Raw genomic sequence first — 25,251 nt, 5'->3', positions numbered from 1 at the left:
GAATAGATGCTATCTTCACAAGTGCTTATTAACTCCAGTGGTCATGCAGGATAATTGGGACTTCCATGCTCCGCAGTGTCTCTCTTCATCCATTTGCGTGTGGGAGTGCAGGGTTTCGCTGGGACTGTAGTTATTTTTGTGACTGGGAAGGAGACTAAGCACATCATTGTTTGTTATTGGGGGTGGCACAGATTGTGTTGTTTCTACAGTGCTGCGCTCAAGGTCTTTGCTGTTTGGTGAATGTGATGAAGAATAACTACACTGACTCCATGTCTCCCTTTGTTGTCACTCTCTCTATCTCTCTCTAGATTTGGGCCAGCAGTTTCCTGCCTAATGAGCCAGCCCTGGCTGAACGCTGTCAGAGAGAGTATCTACGGAAGCACGGAGAGGCCATGCTGTTGCGGTATGCTCGTATGGAGGCTCAGGCACAGGTAGATGGCCACCCAAACGTGGAGGTTAACCTCCTTACTGTAATCTACTCCTTTGCTCTGACTGTATCAGAGATCTCATATTATCAAAATTATGCTGGATAAATAAATAAATAGCAGTGATTATTTCATTTTTGTAATATGGATTATGCACCTTTCGATGTTATTCGGTTTACTACAGGAATGAAAAAAGATGGTATTGACAGACCAAGTTTTAACGGCTCAGTTTCCAAATCTCACTTTAAACAGACCAATCTAATCCTAGACCACCACTGCTGCTCTGAGAGTAGGTGTTCATTCCTCACCTCCCAGAAACAGCTGCTTTTCATCCTTTGCCTTCCCACCTCCTTATCTCCGTTGAGGTCTGCAGGGGTACTGGGAGGCATTAGCATGCACATCTGAGCTGGTGATGCACCAGCAAATGTCGGCAGCCTTACCTGGTTGCTCGCCAACGCGATGCTTGGTGCACATACTGACCGGGCCCACTGCCTCTGTAGTGGGACAGGGTGGTGCTTGGTTGGGTTGGATGGAGCAGGGGGTTTGATTCTGATTTGCACATGGGAGTCAACAAGAAAAAGCCAGCAATTACCATAATGGTGGAGAAATTATTATTGGCTTGGTTACATTGCTCGGAAAAGAGAGGTAAATAAGAGGCAAACATACTTATATCAAGATGCAAATAGGGAGTTTGGATTATAAAATGATTTGGTGCATGGTGTGTTTTGAAAGGCACAAATATTGGTTTATTTAGCATTACTTCAACATACTAATACCATATCGTTAATAAAACCGCAAGATAGGATGTGTAAAGGACTGTCCCCATGTTGGCTAATAGTTATCAAATTGGACTAATATGACTAATAGGAGACCTGCAGTTTTAGACATTCCTGTAACAGCCAGTTTTCATATATGGGTTACTCAGCTATTGTTGTCCATGTTTCTACTAGCAGCTAACAAAGTAAGCAAGTTAGCACCAAGCCTGTGTTTTTATATGTGATAACTGAATTAACCAACTGTCTAACGCTTTGGATTATTTATGCTTAAATTAGCTGATTAATACCAGGACAGCTGGTTGATTTGCTTCCTTTATATGACTCAAAAAACACAATGGGTTTCGTATTAGAAGTGAGGGGCTTCTTACTGGAAGCCTTTCACTAATTCTTGAGTGACTTAAATGATGGCAGATCCTGACATGTTGGCAGAGTGTACACGGTAGGCGGCACTGGCAGGGCAGCAGAAAGTGGACAGCATGTCATATCACTAGATGCTTTGATTGTAAAGTGCCAAAACAAATCTTTGCACAGTTAATGGTTCAAAGTGATGCCAAAATAAATCTTTAAATGGTGGATAATTTCATGCACATGGTTAAAGACATGGGTCACACAATTTTCTTCAGATGCACATTTACAGACCATGTGAATATCGGAGTGCTTGCAGAACACTTATCAGGACCATCTGCTCATTTGACATTATGCTTATGGGAAATTTCTATGATTCATTAGCTCACTTGTTTCCTCGTCTTGTTCACCTGTGTTATAGTGTAGAGGCCATTATTAAAATAATGGTTAACAAACAACACCCTGCCTTCCTAGTATCAGTTTTATATTGATGTAGGTTACTCTAGCTTATGAATTACCTCTGCTGGCATGAACATTGGGGTTGTCACCACTTGTTTATTCCCCTTTAGATATTTCCCACTGTTTGCTCTGCCAGTCAGGCAGTGCATTTTCCCCTTAGGCCATCTCCTCACTCATATTCCCTCTCCCTTTCATCTGTGTTGTGCTGCTGTTGCCTCTGGATGCCAGTGCTCAAATTCCTGCTCTGAGACCTAAAAGGCTGAGGCATAGTCATTAATAAAATAGGAGCCGTTAGCGTTTTAAGGATGCAGTTTCTTGATTAGAGATGGGAACAGTTCTAAGATGTTAACGCCAGTCTAATAAAAGCACTAAGTAGTATACTAATGAATCAAATAATTATTTTACATAGCCTGCTTTCATGGTATTAATGTGTGTGGAATGGAAAAAAAGTTTGCAGTCATTCCATTTGACTTATCATTAAACTTAAATCATTAAATCAACTTTTTAGGAGTGTCTGTTAATATGCCAGAAAGCTTTAAACTGGTGCATTTCATTTTGCTTGTATGTTCGATGCTATTTTGGATGGGAACTTTAGTTCAGTCACAGAGCGACTGAAGAAAATGGAGATGACTCGTGTCGCTTGCGCCCTATGGTTTACCCCGACCTGGGAGTTCCTATTATCACTGAGTTGCTATGGCTGCAGGGGCTGCATTTAGTCTCTCATGTCCGGGCAGCAGGGGGTCAGGGGAAAAAGTGCTGACCAGCTGGAAGCGCCACGCTGTCTCTCTTCCTCACCACCTGCAAATTGGGAGCACTTCCCCTTTTCTCTGTGTTTGTAATTATGGGCTAGCTAATGCTACAGCATGTTTTGTTGTCTTTATGATTTATCAAATTCAGTGAGAGCTTTGATTTATTGTTAATTAGATAATTTTTAAATTAAATGGAAAACCTTTCCTGAAAATAATTAGATTTTGGTTATAGCAAAAATAGTTTGTTTGTTTTAATAAAATGGACACATTTCTGTCATTAAAAATGTTTTATGTAACTGTTGCTGTCAAAAGGTAAATGGCTGAAACTCATGGCTTAAGATATTTTGGATGGCTTTCACAGAGGTCCTTCTGGCCATCCCATCATGAGATGGATGTTGTCCGCTCTCTTGTCGTGAGTGTGGCTAATTTCCCCGCAGTCTCACCGGTGCCTCTTTCACACGCTCACCTAGCCTTTTGTCCGGCTGCAATCTGCCAGTCCCTTTTTTTGGCCCAAGTGTGCACTTTTCCACCAAGATGAGATTAGCCTGTCATCACTGACCATCTGCAGAACTCTGGAAAGACTTTGAAGCTCCTCTACCTGTGACCCATCTAAAATTTCCCACAGGATTTGTAAAACTTACCAAATGTGTTACTTTAAATGTAGATACTGATTAAAAGCTTTGTACTCACCAGTTACTATTATGCATAATGGTTTTCCATGTTCACATGTTAATGACAACATTAGCTTTTAGCTTGAACTATTTCTCAAACTTCACCATCTAAGTACACTTTTGAGAACTTTTGAACTGAAAGTCGTCTCCTTTCTGGTTGATCTCATCTTCCATTAACATCACTGCTAGAGGCAGGGTCAGCTATGGTATGATTAAGAGCAGAAGCAGGCAGGATGTTCTTTAGCAGTGTTGGTGCTCATTTAGTTTCCCTTCAGTTAATTTTTCAAACACAAAGAGAGGAACCCCCTCAAGATCAGGCTGGTTTAAGCTCTCCTAGCAGTGTCACTGTTGCAAGCCCAAGGCCAGCTCCCAAACCAGCTTTGACAGGGCATGGGGAATGGTGAAGGGTGAAAGACAGGGCCATGCTGTGGCCCATTGCAGCTCATTGTGCTTGCTCCAGCGTGGGAACCTCAGCGATCTGTCACTACTCCTGAAAAGAGAGGTGGCCAGAACACAGCCTAGCTCCACCCCCCGAATGTTTCCCCTCAACATTTCTTTTTTCTGTTAATAATAAAATGAATCAAACAGTTACTCTGGCTTTATTCTGGATGTTCCAGTGTAAATGACCATGAAGGCACTAACGGTGTTCATAGAAATAATTGCCACAGCTCCTGATTGGAGATGGTCTTTAAGTTCATAAATTGCGTAAAGAATTTGGCGATATTGAATGAGGTGTTTGGAGATATTGGATGCATCACACCCACCCTGCTGCCATTTTACTGTTGTTACTGTGTTTTTCGGCTGCTGATGTACGGTAGTTATCTCTTTTTGTGAAAGGAGTGTTGCAGCAGTCGTTGTATGAGTGTTGTGCAGTCTGATGTACCATACCTCCATATATAGAAATGAAGAACCAAATACATTTATTTAATATATGGCCATAGAAAGAATCGACAGCACAAACTGTGCACATTTATCAGCAACACGTTATTAGATTTCGCTTACTCTTGTCAGTGTTGAATAGTATATTGAAAAGAACCACGTTGTGTTTGACAAGCATGCCCTGGCAGGGGAGATTTGGTGATAGGCTACCGTATTGCAGTATTACAGGAGCTGGGTCTGTGCGTGCCTGCGTGCGTGCGTGCGTGACAGGGAGGTTAAAACATATGACCCTCTGGCTCAAAGCCAGCTTCCAAGAGTACCATGCCTTGCTGCGGACACTGCGTGTAAATTGTGATTTTACCTTGCATAAACACACTGCATGTCGCAATGCAAATTAAATGTCTTTGTTATGCAAAAGATTGACAAAAGCAATTTTCCAGAGGAAATATACTAGTACTGTAGCCATCATGTGGCATATATGTGCAGGTGAGATTATGCCAGACTGTATAGTTATGTCTGGTTTCTGGGGCAAGGCCTACTTTTGACAGTTTCCACTGTTAAGTTCTTCTCAAAATGTCTGAAACCAGTCTTTGCTCACCTTTCAACTAAGCTTTCATTGAGGGACATGGGTCCAAATTAATCTGCTATGGTGATGTTTCCTACCAAAAGCTGTCACAGGACTATAAAAAGCACCTTACTGAAAGACAAGAGAAAAAAGAAAGTTTGGTGAAAGTTAACTACCTAGGAGTTCATCTATTGTTGGGCAGTAAGCCTTTCTCAATTCTGAATATCTCCCAGCAGTCTGTGTGGAATAAAGCCATGGCTGATTGGCTGGGGCTGCATCTCTGAAGGGATAGGCCGTTGCAGCAGGACTACTTGGGGTGACTGCAGGTTAATGAGCATTTGAATATAACTGACAGAAGACGGCCCAAACATAACCCCTGCTTTAAGCTGAGGAAATGAGGAAATTCTTCCTCACTTTTTTATCTGTGCCATGGCTTTGAATAGATCTGCAGAATTTCACCTTCACTGTTCTATGCAGAACACAAATAAGTAATAACTATACCACTTGTTTATTCTGTATACCCCATAATTTAAGACAGACTTAGAAAAGTAAAGGAAGGAAATGCCTTTTATTGCTCAGTGTAGTAATGGAAACAATTCGATTAGTAAGAGGAATATCTGTGTTGATGCTTTATTGTGGAGGTTTTGTCACATTCCTGTCTTTATTGTGTTTGGAGTGTGACCACAAGCGACAGTTTAATGTGATTTGAAATATCTCCATCTGTGAAAGCTAAAGGCTTTGTGGAACCAGGAAAGAAGAGAACACTGTAAAATCAATTTTCTTGATGACTTTGTTCATCAGACAAAACTTCTTTCACTTGCAGTTCCTAAGACCAGGGGATTTTTCTAATGATTGCTAAGGAAAGCAGAGTTCAAGGTTAAAAACACTCCTGTGACATGTCTTGCCAAGTGTACCAAAAGCACACTCCCACATATGGTGTGTTTTGTATTTTAAACCCTCACTGGCGTGAAGAACTAATTAAGGCAGAAATTGATGAGCCACGATAACTCCTGATAGTCAGTGATGCATGGTAACATTTTAAGTCAAGCCAGAATTCAGTTCAAGGTCTAATGACAGTTAGCTGCTTCATTTGCTGATTTGGTAAAGGACAGAAAAAGGCTGGAAGAAGAATGGACAGACTGACCTTTTATATGAGAACAATTGATACCACATTTGTGCTTCTATTTACCATGTGAAATTATGATATTACGCAGGTCTGTGTTGTGTCAGATACACACAATAGGTGTGAAGCCGCATGAGCATAACCCCTTCAATGCCTAATCATATTGATTATGATCCATTAGGTTGATCATGGTGAGTTACCGTTGTGGCACACAGGGTCTTTGCAAGGCATCTGCAGAATATTAACTCCACAATATGTTGAGGTAATAGGTTACAGCAGGAGTTTAGCACCATGAGCTTGTTAACAATGCTATTTTCACTTTACAAGAATTCTTTTTTCTTAAATGCACACAAGGTGCCACGATAATTGCAACATAGTGTTTTATAGTGATTTTGACATGTGGAGAGGAACAGGTGCATAAAATAAAACCTTTATAAACTGCTCACAAACAAATTTTGAGTGGTAAAGAAAAAACAACAAAACACTAAACATGCCAGAGCTACTCAGAGATTCAGTACCAGGTCTTCATTCAGATTGCATGCTAAATGAAAATACTGACCAGGGATATAAATTCCTCCACTGATTGTAGTTTAGCACTGCAGAAAATGACCTTCAGAAACAAAATATTTAGTACTACAAATGCTTGATTGTTTTATTTTAGTGTTGCTGACATCACTTAATCTGTTCAGTTTTCACAAGCGTTTGGTTTGAAGAATTTCAGGCAACATTCAACCTGTCTGAAGTGCTAAATCCTCAAATATATACTCTGATCCTATGCCTAGAGTAGTCTTTAGAAAGGGAAAATGTTTCTAATGACAATAAAAGCTATGACCCTCAAAAGAGGTCAAGAGAGCAAAAGACCTTGGACAAAGGCCCGTGTAGTTTTAGTGCAGGAATAAGTAGGGTACTTTGTTGTAGGGCATGATCCTAGGTAGGATAATCCTGTACAGTAAACAGCAGACAGTGCATGAAAACATTCTTGCCCAGGTTGCTGCAAGACGTTTGGAATTTTGGATATGTAAGTTACTCAAAGCTTTTTAAAAACCTTTGTTGATGATGACATGTTCCTGATTGGGGCCTTGTCCTAATTTTGCCAGTATTGTGCTGCATTAAGAGAGCAGTGAGACACTGAAGTGTTGAGCACCACTTGAATACAACTTTAAATGCTTTATCAGTGCTCAGTCAGAAGAAATGGATTTAGAAAAAACAGCTTTTCACAACTGTCATCTTGTGTGCCCGAAAGTTTATCTTCCCCTGCTGTTGTAAATCAAGCGTCTAATGGCTGGGATAAGAAGACTGAGAGAAGATACAGTTAGCATCTGTGCCATGGCGTGGGAATAAAGAGGCACTTTTTATAGCGCTGTGTGATGAGTTAATCATACGCTCTCACATGTCCACTCCACAGCTTCTTGTGGCTACGTCTCTCAGAGTGAGAAAAAAAAAGGCCTTCAGCTTGAAAAGGGCACCTGGGATGCTTCTTTTGATGATAATGACAGCATCTCACTGGCTCTTTTTCCTTTTTTCTTCCCGTCTTTCCTCCTGTGCCAGCTTATGGGGCTGTGGGTAAAAAAAAAAAGATGAACCATCTGTATCACTTCTTACTGAAAGAGAAGTTAGACTAGAGAGTGCTGGACCTCTCGCTAATCCTGGACTTGCCAGCTGGACTAGTTGGACTCGACTGTGACTTTCACACGAGTTGTCACGACAACGGCTCTGAGAAGTTGGAAGTTCAAGAAGGGAGGTGTCTGGGCCCATTTGCTCTTCTAGCCGTATTGTGCTCCTACTGTGATTGATTGACCCTCCTCTGCTAGAGAAGACTCCAATCGTACAAGAGCCCGAGGAAGAGATAGGGGGATTCAATCGCAGATCACTCTCTCATAGATAGTGATTCTTCTGGGACATGTGTTTTCATGTATAAGGTTTTCTGAAATTATGATTTGTCACATGATTTGTTTATTCTTTATTTTTGTATGAGCTCCAAATGTTTTTTGTTGTTCTATACAGTTTGATATTGTAATTATGTTGCTCGTAATTAGTCATCCCCACTGGGGAACAGGTATGAGTTAGTTCATTGGAGCAAAACTGGCTGGAGAGATGAGTCTGCTGGTTCTGTTTATACAAGTCTCTAACAAGTGAAAGGATCATTTTCACTTGTGATCACATTTCTCTGAAATCATAAGTTAATAAAGCTCAGTTGTTCCTCTTGGGCTGTCTGAGTCTGTGTTCCCAACCCTGAATCAGTGTCCTGGTCAAAGTGACTCCGCTCCTGCAGTGGGGATCATCACAGTACCCTAATAGACTGGACAAGATACCTTAAACGCTGTTCTGTGATATTGCTTTGTTCCTATAATGTCCCTGGATCCCCCATTTTGCCTTAAAATTAGAACAATTATTGCCTTTTCTTGTATCTTAGGTCCAGATTTGAGTGGGCTTTTTGTTGTAATAAGATAATTAACTTTGCAAATGCAAATACATTGAATGCTGGTGCTGTTTAGCACATGATATGATTTTGTTCTCACATTTTGCCAATGAAACAGATGAGATCTTATTGCCTGATGTAGTTTCACTCGTTACTAATGCAGTCAGAATTTTTTCCATATGGTAGTTCTATCTCTACAGTTACAACAGATGCATCCAGGCATAATGTATCTGCTCACATCAGTATTCTGCACCATCTCTCTCCCTAATACGGCAGAATATTATGTGACCCTCAGATGAAAACCTGACATATCTCAGCACAGGGAAGGATGCAGTAAACTTCACAATGATTCATCCAAAGGACACACAGGTGTGAAATTCATTCTATACATGTTCCACAGTTAGTGAATAGCCATCTGCCACTTTCTGACTGAGTGGAAAAAAAATGCTACTGCTCACTGTATATTTTTTTTTCTCATTCAGCAGAGCCTGTGTGTTCATTAGTGGGAAACCTGGGTGTAGGTCTGTGTGTGTGCACTTGTGTGAGTGTTTTGTAATGCTGACTTGGGTTTTGAGACAAAATACAACATTGACACTAAGAAGCATTTGAAAGCGGCAAGGCTTGCTGTTTAATGGGGCATGTTTGCCAAGTTTGGGTAAACACTCCTTTCATGTTAACCAGGTGTTTCCTTCTTTCACATGGAAATGAGAGGATGTAAATGCCAAAAGGCTTAACATGCCATGCTTTAATGCACTTCTGGATTCTCCAGCCCGGGTAAGTAATTTCATGTTACCCATAAGACAATAAAAGGTCACTGGCAATATGTTAAATGACACTTCAGGACTCTGAAAGATGGATCCTATGGTCTCACATGCCATGTTTTTTTTTTGTTTGTTTGTTTTTTTGTTTTTTATTTATTTATTTCACAAAGTCATAGCATGGGTTTCCTTTTTGCTTTTAAGAAATTGAATCTTTTTTGGATATAAATTTTAACTTATTCAAGTAATGGGTAGTTGTGATAATTTGCAGTAAATTCATAGACTCTGACAAGGTTTTGGCCATTTTTACCATGACTGCCATCTTATTGACCAGCTGTTTCAGTTTGTTTCAGGCTTATTTAAACTCAAGCTGTCCGATATGCCCCACTGGCTTTCCTCCTGTGGACTGTGTGGGAGATTATCATGTGTTTATCATGTTCCTTAGAACCAGGTTTCCCTCTAAGACCATGCCTCCATTTAGAGCTGCACTCTAGTGCTAGTACCTCTCTGCCCGAGGAGGATGTCCACTTTGCCAGGTGTTAACCAACCATTTTCCTGCCAGCTCTTGTCAGGCAGAGGGAAATACTCTCCATCTCTCTCAGTGATGTAGAATGAATACCTTAGCATTCTTGACCTCTAATGTTCTCCATGAGAGAACAGAAATAGTTTTTGCAAACAATCTCTTTTTTTTTTTTTTTTGCTGTTTAGAAGCTATTTATCTATAGTTGTATGCAGTTCAGCATTGTGCATTTGACTGTAGCAGCTTGGTGCTAAATAAAGTATCTCATCCTTTTGTTGAACACAGTTTAGTTGTTTTAGACCCTTTTCATTTTGTTTAAGTCACTTTAGCTATCCAATCTATGGAGTAAAGAGGATTTTATGTGTAAAGAAGCTTAACAAGGAGTTGTGCTTTGTGAAAGTTTAAGCGAAATGTAGTGAATTCAGAAAGTATTCGGACCCCTTCACTTATTCCAGGCTTTATTGTGTTGTAGGTTTGACTTTGAATGGATAAAATTGCCATTTTTATTCATTGGCTTATACTTAATTAAACACAATAATGAACTAATAACATGTGCAGCAATTACAGCTGCAAGTCTTCTTTGTTTTACAAGCTATTGGTCTCGTGGATTTGAGCAGTTCATCCCATTATTCATGGCAGATCCTTTCAGTGTCTGTCACACTGGATGTCAAGGGTCTATGAACTGCCATCTTCTGGTCTCTCCACTGATTGATGGGCTTTGGCTGGGCCACTCAAAGAGTTTTAGAGACTTTCCAGTCTCTCCAGTATTGTTTTGGCTGTATGTCATTATTGTATTGAAAGGTGAACTGTCTCCCCAGGCTGTTTTTGTGCGCTCTTGGAAGAGGTTTTCTTTAATGATGTTCCTGGATTTGGCTGCATTCATCTATCCCTTGGTTTTTACCAATCTCCCTATTCCTGCCCCACAGAAGCATCTCCATAGCATGATGCTGTCACCACCTTGCTTCAGTATAGAGCTTGTATTAGCCAGGTGATGTGTGGTGCCTGTTTTTTGCCAGAGAAAGTTGCTTGCTATTCTGCCCATAGAGTTCAAATTTTCATCTCATCAGGCCAGAGACTCTTTTTCCATAGGTAACCAGAGTCCATTACTTTCCAAGTCCAAGCCAGCCATCATATGTCTTTTACTCAACAGTGGTTTCCTTCTTGTCACTCAACCATAAAGGACTGATTTATGGAATGCATTTATACATTTACCTGATTTATGGATGTCCAACCAATAGGGGCTCCTATTTCTTCATAGGACTTTTGGAGCTTTTTAAGAGTGACCGTTGGGTTCAATTCTACCTCTTTGACCAAAGCCCTTGTTTCCTGAAAGCCCAATTTGGCCCGATAGCCAACTCTAGGAAGGCTCAAGGTTGTGCCAAGCTTCTTCCTTTTCATATTTATTGAAACTACTGTGTGTACACTTACATATTGTTTTATCTATTTGCCTTGATCTATGCATTGCCACAGTTTAATTGTGGAGATCAACAGACAGTTCTTGGACTTCATGGCTTGATTTTTGAGCTGATAGTGCAGTGTAAATTGTAGGACCTTTATAGATCTAGGCATGTGCCTTTGGACATAGTTTAGAATCAATTCAAATTGCAACAGACTCCAAATGAGTTCAAAACATATCTCAAGGGAAATTAAACAGGATATGCATGAACATAATTTGGAATGCTATATGGTCTGGATACTTTTGTGAATAAGAGATTTCAGTTTTTGATATTTAGTAAATGTTCTGAATGCTCTAAAACATGTTTTCACGTTATCATTATGGGTCATTAAGTGTAGATTGATGGGCAAAATAAAAATGGCAATTATATCTATTCAGAATCAAGTAAGGAGTGTGAATACTTTCTGCATCCACTGAATATGTTCAATAAGGGTAGATCAGGGGAATAAGATTAGTGTGTTTCATGATCTTCTGCATTGTTGTAGGCATTGCACAGAATTTGTTGTATCAAGGAACTTGAGACATCAAAATGGAAAGTGAAGGGAGGTGTAGCGCTAATACCCATGGCATTACACCTCATAGCTGCCGCATGTTGTCATGCATTATGTAACATGGTCTGATCAGTCAGCAATTTAAATGTGTTTCAGCCCAGAGAACCCAATATGTGTGGTGTTCATGCTGATTCGGATAACCAAAGAAGGTTCAGAAAGAGGGTCACTGTACTATGTGGGATGCTGGTCCACATTGAGCACTAGAATGTTTGGCTGAATATGTCTGCTAAAAGCTAGTGTTGTATTTCTTTAGCATGCAAGGATTGGTACTGATGTCTTGCTTCTGCTTAAGAAGAATGTAATGATTAGTTAATAAATATTTGTTTTTGATGGTTAGTTTTGCAATCTCTCTGCAGGAGTGGCTGTAGTCTAGTTTGATTTTAGCCTGAGGTCAGAAATCGCCCCAGCAGGCAGGTCCCAGTTTTGGGGAAAGCAACACACAATCTTACATTTCTAATTATCAATAGATGGCCAAAACTGTATGCCTTTGGACATGAAAGCACATGTCATCCATCAAGTAGTCTCAAGGAATGATGCAGGAGGTTCACAAACTTTAGGCCTTTTTTTCAAGCTTCTAGGCTATTTGCGATCCAGTCATAGGAATTAAAGAAAGGACAACACTTTTTCTGGGCTTTTGTTTATTATGCAAATACGTGTTCTAGCTGCCTTTCCAGGGCAGCTGTCTGGAGAATTTAAACTTACCATACCTCTCAGTGATGTTTAACTCTGCTTATTGTTGTTGTTTTTGTTTGCAGTTTATTAAAATATTAATGTTCACACATTCAAAAGAAATCAGACACAACAAAAGGTGTGATATGACAGGAAGCCTGATTATTGTAGTAACACCAATCAAAAATAATCACCATTGTCTCTATGCAGCTCTCTTCTATGTTATGCAAATTTGATGCAGTGTACTATTCGAAATCCCATTGGACTCTGATTTGCATCCCCAGCCAAACTCATTAGGCTCCAGTTCAATGCTGCCTCACACACATGCAGGCCATGTAGCTCCCTTAGAAAAATGCAAGACAAAAAAATATTTTTTTTTCTTTCTTTCTCTTTTTTAACTGAGATTCTAAGACCAGACATACTCTTCACTCAGGGGAGAAAAAGAGTGAGAGATGTTGAAGCCACAAGAAGCAGCAGCAGCCAAAGGCAAATGTCTGTGAGCCCGAGCTGTCTGCTGAGCAGCTCGCCTTGGAATGCACGCGACGGCCGTGATCAAAGCCAACCTTGCTTTCTTAAGGATTTTGCCTGTGCATCTATCGCAGCTCACTTCTAGTCACTGCATGGTCACTCACTGAGGCCAGATTCCTATAAAAGAAAAGTGACTAGGTAAATGATATGCGGTTGAAAGAAAGTACAGGGGAATGGAGCAAAGTTGCAGAGATTAGAGACTTGTGCCCCCCCCCCCCCCCGAAATCAGTGAATCAGTTCTGCTTGGATGAGGGAGAACTGTGCTGTCCCAGTATGCTGCTGTTTGGAGTCAAACTTTGAAACAAGTGTTGGCATTTTCCCAAACAGCCACCAGCACAAAAGAGCTGAGGTAGAGACCCATCACTGCGACTCTCACTCTGCTATCCGAGCTGTTTAGCTAGATTGGATTTGGCTGAAGCATAGCTTGTAGCTAAAGCTTTCTGGCCTTTCACCTCTCTTAGTGTCAGCTGTGCTCGCACTTGGCTGCAGTCCTGAACCTCTTTAACTTGCAACTTGTAGCTATGCATGTTTGTGCAGTCTGCTTTCACAGAAAGTAGACACACTGTCAGCATTCAGATCAAAATGTAATAAAAGTTTAGAACATCTGTAGCAGTAGATTTTGTTTTTCACTTGCTCTCCTGGTAGTCTTGTTCATAGTTTTCTTCTTGTTTGATCCAAATCATTTTTTTTTAATTTTCATTTTTCAGTTTATGGCTTTAATTCTCCGTATTGATCAAACTGAAGTTAATGCAATAATTGGCTACATCTTAAGCCCTCAGCCATTTATGTTTTACAGAGACACTTTAAAACTTTATCTGAAAACAGTCGAGGTCACTGAGAGACCCTTGCAATGTTTGCTTATGATGTTATGAAGTTTGAGAATTCATCCTCCTTAGCACAAATAACATGCATTGCTAGAGTGCCTGGAGCTCAAAAACAGTGGCAGACTCCTCAGTGGTTTTACTGCCTGGAAGCACAGAAACATGATTCAAGCTGAGCAGAAATAACCATCACACTTATTAAAGTAGGCATCAATAGTTGTGCTGTAGGATGAATACCCTCTTACCAAGCCTAATCTCATGCAATTTGTCCTAATCTTCAGAAATGGAACTGAAGCCTACAGTGCAGTCACTTCCAAGGTTTATACTTTGTGATGGCTAATGGAGACTACTACTACTACTATTGTAATTTTGATATAAATACAGCACAAAAATGCCCCTGAGACAATCCAGCACATAACAGCTGGATTCGAGATGCCAGCAGGTAGAGCGCACATGGAACACCATAACCAAGTGGCTGGCATAGTATACAGAAATATCTGTGGCGAGTACAGGTTGGAAATTCTGAGGTCAAAGTGGGACATTGAAGGTGGAGAAGACTAACCAAGCTAAGATCCAATGAAACTTTGAGATCCAGACTGATAAAATAGTAATGGCTAACCAACCAGAGACATAGTAGTGATGGACAAAGAGCAGAAGAGGGCTGTAGTGATGGATGTAGCAATTCCAAGTAATTGCATCAGCACCAAGGAACACAAAAAGCTCAAATATCAAGGGCTGAGAGAAAAGCTGGAAAAGGTGAAGACAACAATGGTTCCAGTACTAACCGGAGCACTACAGGCTGTGAACCCCAAACTCGGAAAGTAGCTCCAGGAGATCCCAGGAATGACATCCGAGATCTCTCCGTCCAGAGAAGTGCAATCCTGGGACAGCTAAGATTCTACGCAAGACCCTCAAGCTCCCAGGCCTCGTAGACAACCAGAGCTTGAAGGAAAAGGAGACTGCCCAGAGGAGGATGAATGGGGAATATTTTTTATATATATAAGCTATGAATAGGCTATTGGAGATATTTTGATATTTTGTGTTTCTCGGAGTGTAAAGAGGCGCTATGTTCATTAATTGCGTTCTGCTATTTGTGTTCCAAATGCACTCACTACTTGTCGTATAATCCATATGGATCCCTTTCTCTGTCTGCCTGACTGAGTTGGACCTTATGACTCTGTAATTAGGCCTATAATTGTGGTGTTCTTTGGTGGTAAGGGCTTGAGAATTCCTCATTGGGCTGCACAGCTTATGAGATTCAAAGATGAAGACAGTGCATTAAAAGAATCACTGACATATCTTACTGTCAGTGATTCCTTAAATGGGCATTACTCCCCAGAGACGATCACTGCAGAATTCTCTGTCTTGCTGAAAGTGTCATCACAGGTCTTCCGTACTAACAGAAAACAAATGAACACTGCGTAATTAGGAGTTCACTGTTTTTAATATGAGCTGTTGAACAAGACTCAGAATTGGTTTAAATTGGTTAATGATTAATATATTGAAATAAGACATCAGCCTCTTTGATACACACATACATGCACACAGCAGGGGTTAATCAAGGTTTGTGTGTGTTTATATAGCCATATCTCATTTACAGTGGAATGCTGCTTATCACAGCCTCCCCTGGCATCTGGCCATCCCTGAAGGCCTCTGTCCTTGCATGAGCTCTCATTTCTGACAACTTCCCATTTTTTGCCCAACATTCTGCATCTATTTTCAAAACACAAATCACTCAGGCTGGGAAAGCCAAGCACCGTTTAGCATCTCTAGCATAACACCAGGTGCTCCTCGCACACCGGACCCTTTCATGAATTTATCTTGCCGCCTGAGAGGAGATTAACATGAGCCGTTTGTAATGTGGTCCCATCGTTCCGGGGGCCAGGCGAGAAATTGCTGCTGTTGTGAGACGCTGGCATGTCGGTTATGGCCTCTCCCAAGCGTGCTCTCTCACAGACGAATGGGACCACTGAGCCACACTGCATGCCCGTAATCATTTCAACCAGTCTCAGTAGATCGAGCTACTGTCATGTGCTAAGGTCAAACATTTTCTTCAGGTAGAGGGTGCAAAATGTTTAATAACTCAAATTATAATAACTTATTCATCAGATTACTCATCGTTCACATGCAGGGATAGTACAGGGAGAAATAGAAGAGAAGGGAATGATAAAAGAGTGTTCTGAGGTAGACCACTCCCCCCTCCCCTGGAAGTGCTGTCTCCATGGCAACTGCTGTTGTGCCTGCTCCAGAAATTGTTAAATAATTCACTTGTAAATGGTGCCTAATTGCAGATTTAATAACCTATGGTTGTGTAGTCACGTTTTGTAACAAAGCGGCTATGCAATGAAGCTTCCTTATCTGCAGGCCCAGCATTCTTATGCTCTCTGTCTGTGACAGCATGGAGGGAAAGAAGACTTTTCCAGAACATCCTCAGAACTCTGTAAAGTCAGAATGTGTTTTTTTTTGTTTTTTTTACACATCTATATATCATAACATGATATAAGCTGCCTTTCAAACAGCACAAAGTTACATTGACATTACCGCTGATATGTGAAGTGTAAACAATAAGACTGGATGTAAATAAGCAAGGCTTTGTAGGGGATATTGCTCTCAGATTGTTATCATGGTATAAGCTGAATTTGTACCAAAACACAGCCTTGTTGCAATCACTGGCCTCTCAGTTATGCTAGGCTTTTTTTGTTCCTTCATAGGCTTCATGAGACATTTGAATGGTGGATTGAATACATTTGTACCATCCAGGTCCAAATGGTACTGGCACACAGAAACTCACTGAGGCATTAAGACATACTCGGATTATGATATCAGCTGAGGACATTTAGAGCATGTTGAAAGATAAGGTAATTAAATAATGGGTTTGGAAGACATTGGAAAAGTGGGCCAAGGAGTGGGATGGGCTTCTGTTCATTTGAAGTTAGAACTGTGAGCCCAAGAATCCTACAATATTGCATCATGTGTTTTTGTGGAAAGGAGACAATAGTACACACTTTTGTTCATCAAACCCAACATGTAAAAACAAATAACACATTCTGGAAATCACATTTCTGCTGCATCTTGTGTCTTTCCTGTGTTCCATTCTTGCATCCAGGACTAATTTACAATCCTCCCCCACCTCAACACACACGTACCATCATCTTACTGTCTGGCCCAGGTTTTCTCTCTCTCTCTCTCTCTCTCTCTCGCACTGCAGTCAGTGCATGTGAAGATTGTCGCGAGCCAAGGTTCTAATCAGCTCCCATCACTCACTGCCTCGTGGAGCTGCTCTTTGTCAAATGCCTCCTCATCAGAACCCGGCCTGCTGTAGCAGCCGCCGTCACCTTCAGCCATTTTGTAATCCATCATCAGCTGTCATGTTGCAGAACTGCCTCCCCAGTCTCGTCCTTGGGAGTCTAAGGAAACTAGAGTACAGGAGAAGAGCAGCAGCAAGTCAGGTAGCTTTAATCAGACTATGGCTTGCTTTATGGGGGTTAAATTCCTCTAAGTTGGCCCTTTATGATGGCCTGAAGCCCCATTTTCTCCTCCCCGAGTTGGTTTTAAATAGAGTTGAATGAAGTAGATGAGGAAGGACTGCAGCAAAACTCACTGAGTCAGGGCCCTGACACAAGAGTATGGTTGTGTCTCTCACTTCGAACTTTTTGATGGTATAGCGTGTTCATAACTGGTACAAATTAACAATGGAAAAAAGAAAGCCAGAACATATCATGTTGATCTTACTCAATTTACATTGGCTTCCTTTTAAGTTTTGCACTGATTACCATGTCTTAGTTAAGATGCCTGAAGCTGTTTAAGGGCTTAGCTTTGGCATATATTACAGTGCTCCTGGAGCTCTATCTTAGTCCATCTTAGGCACTTGGCTCCTACTGTTAATCCTAGGATAACTTATAAATTGATTTGAGGAAGATATATTTCTTATATTGATCATAAAGTCAGAAATAGTAGTCCAGAGAATATCCGGAAAAGTCTCTGTAAAAAGCTCTGTGTGTTTAAATCATAATTAAAAAAAATCTTGCTTAGACAGGCCTATGTGTAGTTAATTTGGCCTTTCATTTTAGTTTATATTTTATAGTCTGCACTACTTCATGAATATAGCTGTAATGTGGGAGGCTAAGAAGGATGCAGGAACGAACCATGTTGAACACAGTGACACGTTTATTTCCACATGTAACACAATGAAGACAGCTTAGAACACAGGCTCACATGGTCAAACACTGACAAACATCAACAGCTAAACAAGCCCTTAAACACGCACAGTAATGACATAAAATGAGGAACAGGTGTGATGCACGGGGAGGGCGTGGCCATGCAAACGAACACACACACACACACACAGATGTCTGGAAGTGACAATAGCTTGTTTATTATCATATAAATTATATTGTTAAAGAAATTGTTTAGCAATTTACACATAAATAAGTAATAAATAAATAAATAAATATTATAACAATGTGTGTATACTGTTAAGATAACACTTTATTGATCCCAAAGGAAATTGCAGATTAAATGTACTTGTGCTTTATTATGTCAGGGTTCCCAAAATCCAAACGATTTAGCACCTTTTCACCGCTACACTTCGGCTATGTATTTAAACTTATAAAGACCATATGTATGAGGAGTCTGAAACAATTGGTAATTTTTACAAAGCATTGGGATCTTTTGTGTTGTCACTTTTGATGCAAAAGTCAGGTATATCAGTACCTGGCAGCAAAAAGCTTTTTATTTATGTTGCTGCCAAAATGTTTGACATTCAGTGCCTTTAATAAGTTTAGAAAATTGCTTGATGTCAAGGAAGAAGTACTGTCTGCTGTTTTCTGCATGTCCTTGCAGGTTTGATGATCACAAATTGATTCTAGAAATCATACCATTGTTTTCATTTGTTTAAGTCCTCTCTCAAAAGACAAGGACTTAAAACACTCAGCTGCATTGCTCTTTTAAATGACATGTAAAAATCAAACACCAATATCTACTGGGATCTCTGTGTAAAGCACTTTAATGACATTATTATAACATGTATGGTTGATTAAATGAATGTTACTTGAAATATTACTGAAGCATGGATTGCATATAGCTTTATGTTACCATTTGTCCCTTTGGTTAAAGTATTGACGAGGTGTGTGTGTGTGTGTGTGTGTGTGTGTGTGCGTGTGTGTGTGTGTGTACTTCTTTCTCCCGTTCAGGAGCGTGTGGTAGTGGAGAATGAGCATTGGCTAGTTGTTGTGCCTTATTGGGCCACATGGCCTTTTCAGACTCTGCTGTTGCCACGACGACATGTTCTACGCTTTCCTGACCTCACTTCCCAGGAGAGAGATAGTGAGTTTTCCTGCTTCCTCAACCTATGCTATAGGAAGACATTTAATTATACAAGCTTACTTAGTTAAGCCAAATACTGCTCTAGTCTTAGTGTGTGTCCTCCTTATGTGAACTGTGTATGTGCAAATGTGTCACACCCACAAAATGTCATTATTTGCATTTAAGTCTAATTTAATATGAATGGCTTTAAAGACTGTAGTATTTGAAGTTGTCTATCGTTGAGCTGCTTCTGAAATACCATTTCTATTTTGTAAGAGAAAACAAGTGTTCTTAGATGCTGACAACATGAGCAATATCCATCATTTATTTAATTTCTTGTCTATTTTTTGATATTGCCCATTATGGAGAGGTCCAGAATGAAAAGCTCTTTTACGTACCTAAACATTTTTTGTCAAAGCACACGTGTCTCAGCCACAAGCAGCACGAAAGTGTGAGATCTTGACTTGTGCGTCTGATTTTTATTTTTTTATTTTGTCTTGTCTTTTGACCTTTTTGCCAAAGCTGCAATTGCAAAGATCTTTCTTCTACCCGTCACATCATGGAATGTCCTTGACTTTACAAACACCCCACTCATCCCGTGTGTTATTAACATCAACCTGTCAGTGCCAAAAAAGGGAAAGGGGTTAGTGCAAGTGATGAGGGGGGAGCAGAGGCTGCAGTAACGGACGACTCTTCCCTTCCTAGATGACGTGGGCGGGACGTGTGACAAGCCTGAGTGGTTTAGGCATAATCCCCAATGTAAATAAATGTCAGCCGAATTAGTGTGCAGGTCAGCCACTGTCAGGGAGCGTGGCGCAGAGCAACGGCAGATCACAACCCGCCTCCGAGCGTGGCAATTAAAGTTAATTTGCTCAGAGCAGAGCAGTTCCTGTTGGTATTCGCTGTTGCCAGGTGGGGAGGGGTGGAAAGGGCGGGTCTCTAGGCTGCTTAGTGACAAAATGGCACTGACTTTGTAATTGCCTGAAGGTTAGAGTTACTGCACAGTAAACAGCAGATTTTGTGTTAACTTTTAAGATAAACAGTGGGAGTAAATGCAGAAGCAAGCGGCTCCTGAGTGGGGGTGAGCGATCTGATATATATATATATATATATATATATATATATATATATATATATATATATATATATATATATATATATATATATATATAATATTGTGGATGATCATGAGAAGATGTGCTTGATCAGCTCTTCAAGCGTATTGTAGAAAGTGTGACATTTTATGTTCTCCTACTAATGTTTCAAAACTTCAAAAATACTTATAAAGTTATAAAGTGGATCCACACTACGTTGACAAACCAACAGAATGATTGGTTACAAAATGGCTGTGCTGATTGGCATATTATACCACGTAACATATATGGTCTTTTGTGACCCATTTTAAAAATGATGATCATCACAATAATTAAGGAGTGGTGAAAAAAGGTACTCGATTTGAGCAGTGTCAAAGTGTACAATTAGATATTTCTCAAATTAAAGTGATCTGTAAACCTTGTTTCGGCATTGATTTCCATTTTCAGAGGTAACACAACAAATCTGTTCATCCACTGTATCTAAAGGGACACGGAGTGTGTTTCAGGTCGTAAAAACAGAGCCCCCGAAACAGAGGCCCTGAAACAGATATCTCAGAGGCCCCAAAACATAAACAGTTACAGTACACATTAGAACATTAAAAAATACAATTAAATGAGCAAACGACAGAAAGGGGTGACTGAGACAGATGCATTCTATCTAGATTAGATTATGCCGTTTAAAGCTGTACAATGTGAGATTTAAGACACTGATGCACTCTAGATGCATGGTATGATTATTTTACTAATACTGAATGAAGACAGAGGGCTGCTCAAATAAAGCACGGTGAAAGTTCTATCTGCATTTTATTGTTTTAGTGTACGTTTTACGATTGCAATTCAGATCTTGTATCATTATTGGGTGTAAAAAAGAATGTGATATGGTTTTTTGGGGGGAAGATCACCCACTGCCCCTCCTAAGTTTAAAACATTCTGGGCATGAATCTCAAAAGCTGCAGTATTTCACTTTCCACTCTTATTTTTCATGGTGACGTGACATTCTCATAGATCTTTTTGTGTGTTTTCTATTATTAAACTGATTCAAGCAATGGATTACTGCATGATTTCCCTAGTGTCATGTTTCACAGTGTGTCCTCGAAATGCATTTACCTTTTGCTCGTCTGTCTACCTTTGTGTCCTCTTTACAAATGCTTTATGTATATTTTATAAAAGAGACACCACACATAATATGAATTGAAATTAGTTGTATCTGTCTATTTATTCTAGATACATGTGTAAAATGCTCTCTGTTAAATCTGTTTTTCTAGGATTTGGTGCAAAACAACAACAACAACAACAACAAAAACCTCAATAAAAACCCAAACTTGCACCTTTTACACTATACTACCATAGGGTTAAAGCCTGGGTCTTTGAGCTCACCTATTGTAAGATCTACCCTGTGAATTTGTATCATATAACTCAAGTGTGTATTTGCCTTTTCAGTTTTAATTCAATTTGAATTAGTCATCTGAGCGAGAGGTTTTACAGTGCATTTGCCCAGATGTTCCTATAGGCTGATCTTCATTAAATTTGAGCCATGGTTTTATTGCATTTTTTCTGTCATCTGGACAGCTGTTTCCTTTTTAGTAAAACAAATCCCCTTTTAACCTTCCTTCACCATTAAACGACAGATTTGGTTTTCATACTGCCACTCTCTCAAGGTGAACCTTTTTTCAGTTGTTTTTTTGTTTGGTCATACATAACTGTGTGTGCATGTGTATATGTCTGTCTGTCTCTGTGTGTGTGTGTGTGTGTGTGTGTGTGTGTGTGTGTGTGTGTGTGTGTGTGTGTGTGTGTGAGAGAGAGCAAGTGCGTGTCTGTGTGTGAGAGCAATTGTGCGTATGTGTGTGCGGGAGGATGAATGCCGTTCTTGCATGTGGTGGCAGAGTCTGGGGTATAGTGTGATGTGTGGGTAATGAAACAAAGCAGGCTAAGCCCAGGCAATATTGGAGGAAAATTGAAGTCAATTCTGGCCAGTTCAAGCTTCTTATCTTTCTCTTTCTCCCTCTCTCTGTCTCGCCACAGGTCTGGCATCTATAATGAAAAGGCTCCTGACGAAATACGACAACCTCTTTGAGGTCTCCTTCCCCTATTCGATGGGCTGGCATGGTAAGAGATGCATTCGATGTGCCAATTATGAGTCTGGAGGGGAAGACAAAGGCAGCCATGGGCTTCTGACAAATGGCAGGTGTTGCCAGTTGTCTGGTTTCCATGGAGAACTTTAGAGAAGGAAAGAGGTGGGCTAAATATGTCACCCCCACCATTCCAGCACTCCTGTCTCCGATGAAGGTGACGCTCGTGAATATCCTTCTGCGTCGTCAGCTGACTGTTGTCTCAGTGTCATTGTGGGACCTGGCGTACCAGAGCAGTGAAGGGAGGTTAAAACGACACTCCACCAGGCGTAAAGCTGTCAGTGCCTTTCAGGCAAATTGTGCATGGAATAAGCGCCATGAAGGCTCTATTCTTGTTATCGTGAAATGTCTCAAATATCTTTTGGCCTGATAATGCAAAGTGCCAGCTTGGGGCTTGTGCATTATTCATGAGAAACACGGTTAATAGATTGCTGTTGTCTCTTGTGAGCCGCTGCCTGGCTCGGAGCATGAGACACTGCCTCTCAGTACGGCTGTAGGTTAGTGCTGCTGTTAAAAGGCGCTAAAAATGTGCCCGAGGTGCAGCATGCCTTAATAAGTGCTTATTTGTGTGTGTGCGTGCGCGTCTGTGTGTGTGTGTGTGTGTGCGCGTGTGTGTGTGCGCGTGTGAGTGAGAGAGAGACTCTTTAGGCCCTTATTCATACTTTCACTCACTATTATACACACTATTGTACACACAGTTGTGTCATACTTCACTCATACACCTTATGCTTCAATCATGCAGTATCAAACTCTTTCGCATGATGTCATACTCTCTCTGTGATAGTGTACTTGTGAGAACTTATAAGCATACTTTCCCTCACACTATTATTAGATTTGTGTGTGCGCATGTTTGCTAGTGTGTGCAAGTGCTTAATAGTTAGCATGAGAAATTTAGTAGTGCATTTATGGGAGTTTAATGTGATATGAAAGGGAGTATGATGGTGCATGCAGGAGAGATTGATGGTGTGTGTGTGTGTGTGTGTGTGTGTGTGTGTGTGTGTGTGTGTGTGTGTGTGTGTGTGTGACTATGATGGTGTATGCATGAGAGTGTGATAGTGTGTGTGGGAGTATGATATCATGTGAAAAAGAGTTTGATACTGCATAAGTGAAGTATAATGTTGCATATTTGTGTGTGATGGTGTGTGAGACAGCCTAAATGCCCTCTCATATGTGTGCGTGTATGTGCATGTCTGTGTGTTTCTATAATTCAAGGCATGAGAGGCCTTTCCTGTGGCCTCGCCTTTCATTATCTCCCTCCACTGTGGAATAGGAAGTGGGCTGCTTGATGGAATTCTACGGCTTATTTCTAGCAACGTAAAGGGATATACATCCAGTAACCATGCCAGCCCCAAGGCATTTTGTGCCTTGTGCGGCTCTGTGTTCCGTAAACCTGCTGCCCCCCTCCCCCCATTGCTCCTTTCATGAATGTGGTTGCTGCACTGTCGATTTCAGCCTCCTTCCTGACTAGAGCAGCACTGAAAAGACAACACTTCTCCCGCGCACTGAAGGAGCTGGTATGCGGGCCGACGGTTTTCTACACGTCGGTCCGTGGTCCTCCACGGGCAAAGCCTGTCGCGAGTCACTGTCTTTGAGAGCAGGCAGGATGAATGATGGTGAAAGGTGATTGACAGGTCGCATGCAGCGGGGCCTGCGGTGGTGGGGCTGGTGTGGTTGGTGGGAGTGGAGCAGCTGCTTTAATCCCATATCTTGTTACTGCCTCAGATGGCTGGCCACTGCATGGCCAGTCCATCTTGCGAGAAGGTGAATGGCAGCTTGCATGTCAGGCTCTGCAGATCTGACAGCTGTCGTCTGCTAAACCTGGTCTTTTAAACCTGATGGAAAAGCAGTGAGAAGCACAACTGCATTATTTACACTCCCCTAATCATAAGCACACACACACACACACATCATAACCTCATATGACATTAGCCAATACCATGCAGGTATATGAAATTAACTAAATATGAGGATTTCAACTTATGCTTTCCCTCCCTCCACCCTCTCTATCCCACCTTCTCCGCTCTCAGTTCCCCCTCAATTCCCACTCTCTCCCCCTCTTTTTGACTAACAGCTTGAAATGCCTGTTTCTTCAAATTCATGTTTGTCTGTAATGTTCATTTAGTCTCTGATGGCATAATGTGCAGCTCTCCTGTTGGATTAATTACACCTCTAACACGCTTGGCTGTTGTTCCACACAGTGGTTGCCATCGCCCAGAGCGACCGTCATGCAGATGATCCGTGCTGCTCCACGCAAGATGCGTGCTAGCCAGTTGGGTCCATGCGCCAGTTGGGCATCCTCTAGTGCCTGCAATCAGATTCACCGCATTTAACAGGGAAGCCAGAGATAAGAAGTTATCACTGTGAACATAGAGTTCATTAGCATGGTTGGAGAGCTGGCTCAGGAGAATATGGCCTGGCTCAGGAGGGAATGGGATGGCTCAGGAGAGGATAGGATGCCTCAGGAGGGAATGGGATGGCTCAGGAGAGGGTGGACTGGCTCAGTAGGGAATGGGATGGCTCCAGAGAGGATGGGAAGGCTCAGGAGAGGATGGGATGGCTCAGGAGAGATTGAAGGCAGATTAGCACTGATGTGAAAGTCCTTGGGAATGAGTGGTTTAACTAGCCAGAAAAGTGCTTCTGTGAAGGACTGCAGACCATATGCTTTTATGAGATGGCATAGATACTTTTAAAAGGCTTTTTAGATGTAATTAAATGAGCCTTACAAGGGCTTTAAAATCATTCCATACATAGTAAAATGGTCATCAAAATTTTTAATACCATGCTACCTCTTTGACATTGCCTAAATGATCACCTTGTGAATTGCTGTTGGGCAGTACAAAACACTTTGAGCCCTTGAAAAGTATTTACAAAATCCTTTTAGGCCTGCTCAGGGTCGCAGAGGTGCACCCCACAACAACATTTTGTACTAAATTCCCAGCTGAGTCTGCTGTCGTGTGCAGGGAGCAGAGAGAGTCCACAGGATACCCCTCACTGTATGTGTGCTACTTGC

At 41.1% G+C, this 25,251-nt stretch overlaps 1 protein-coding gene across 2 annotated transcripts in view; it reads left to right on the top strand.

The window, feature by feature from the left end:
* The window catches only part of galt (galactose-1-phosphate uridylyltransferase), a 54,592-nt gene that overhangs the window by 13,802 nt on the left and 15,539 nt on the right, over nt 1-25,251 (top strand). For both annotated transcript variants that reach the window (XR_014118688.1, XM_035535919.2), the window contains exons 7-9: nt 309-431; nt 18,907-19,039; nt 22,135-22,218. Coding sequence is in view for 1 of the 2 variants with exons in the window: in XM_035535919.2 (XP_035391812.1) it covers nt 309-431; nt 18,907-19,039; nt 22,135-22,218 (340 nt within the window). In the remaining variant the exon portion in view is untranslated. The remainder of the gene's footprint in view (nt 1-308; nt 432-18,906; nt 19,040-22,134; nt 22,219-25,251) is intronic.

The sequence above is a fragment of the Electrophorus electricus genome, chromosome 19, assembly GCF_041902795.1.
Source record: "Electrophorus electricus isolate QZ-2024a chromosome 19, ASM4190279v1, whole genome shotgun sequence".
NCBI classification, from domain to species: Eukaryota; Metazoa; Chordata; class Actinopteri; order Gymnotiformes; family Gymnotidae; genus Electrophorus; species Electrophorus electricus.
The sequence above is the reverse complement of the archived record's forward strand: the minus strand, read 5'-3'. Positions and strand labels throughout refer to the sequence as shown.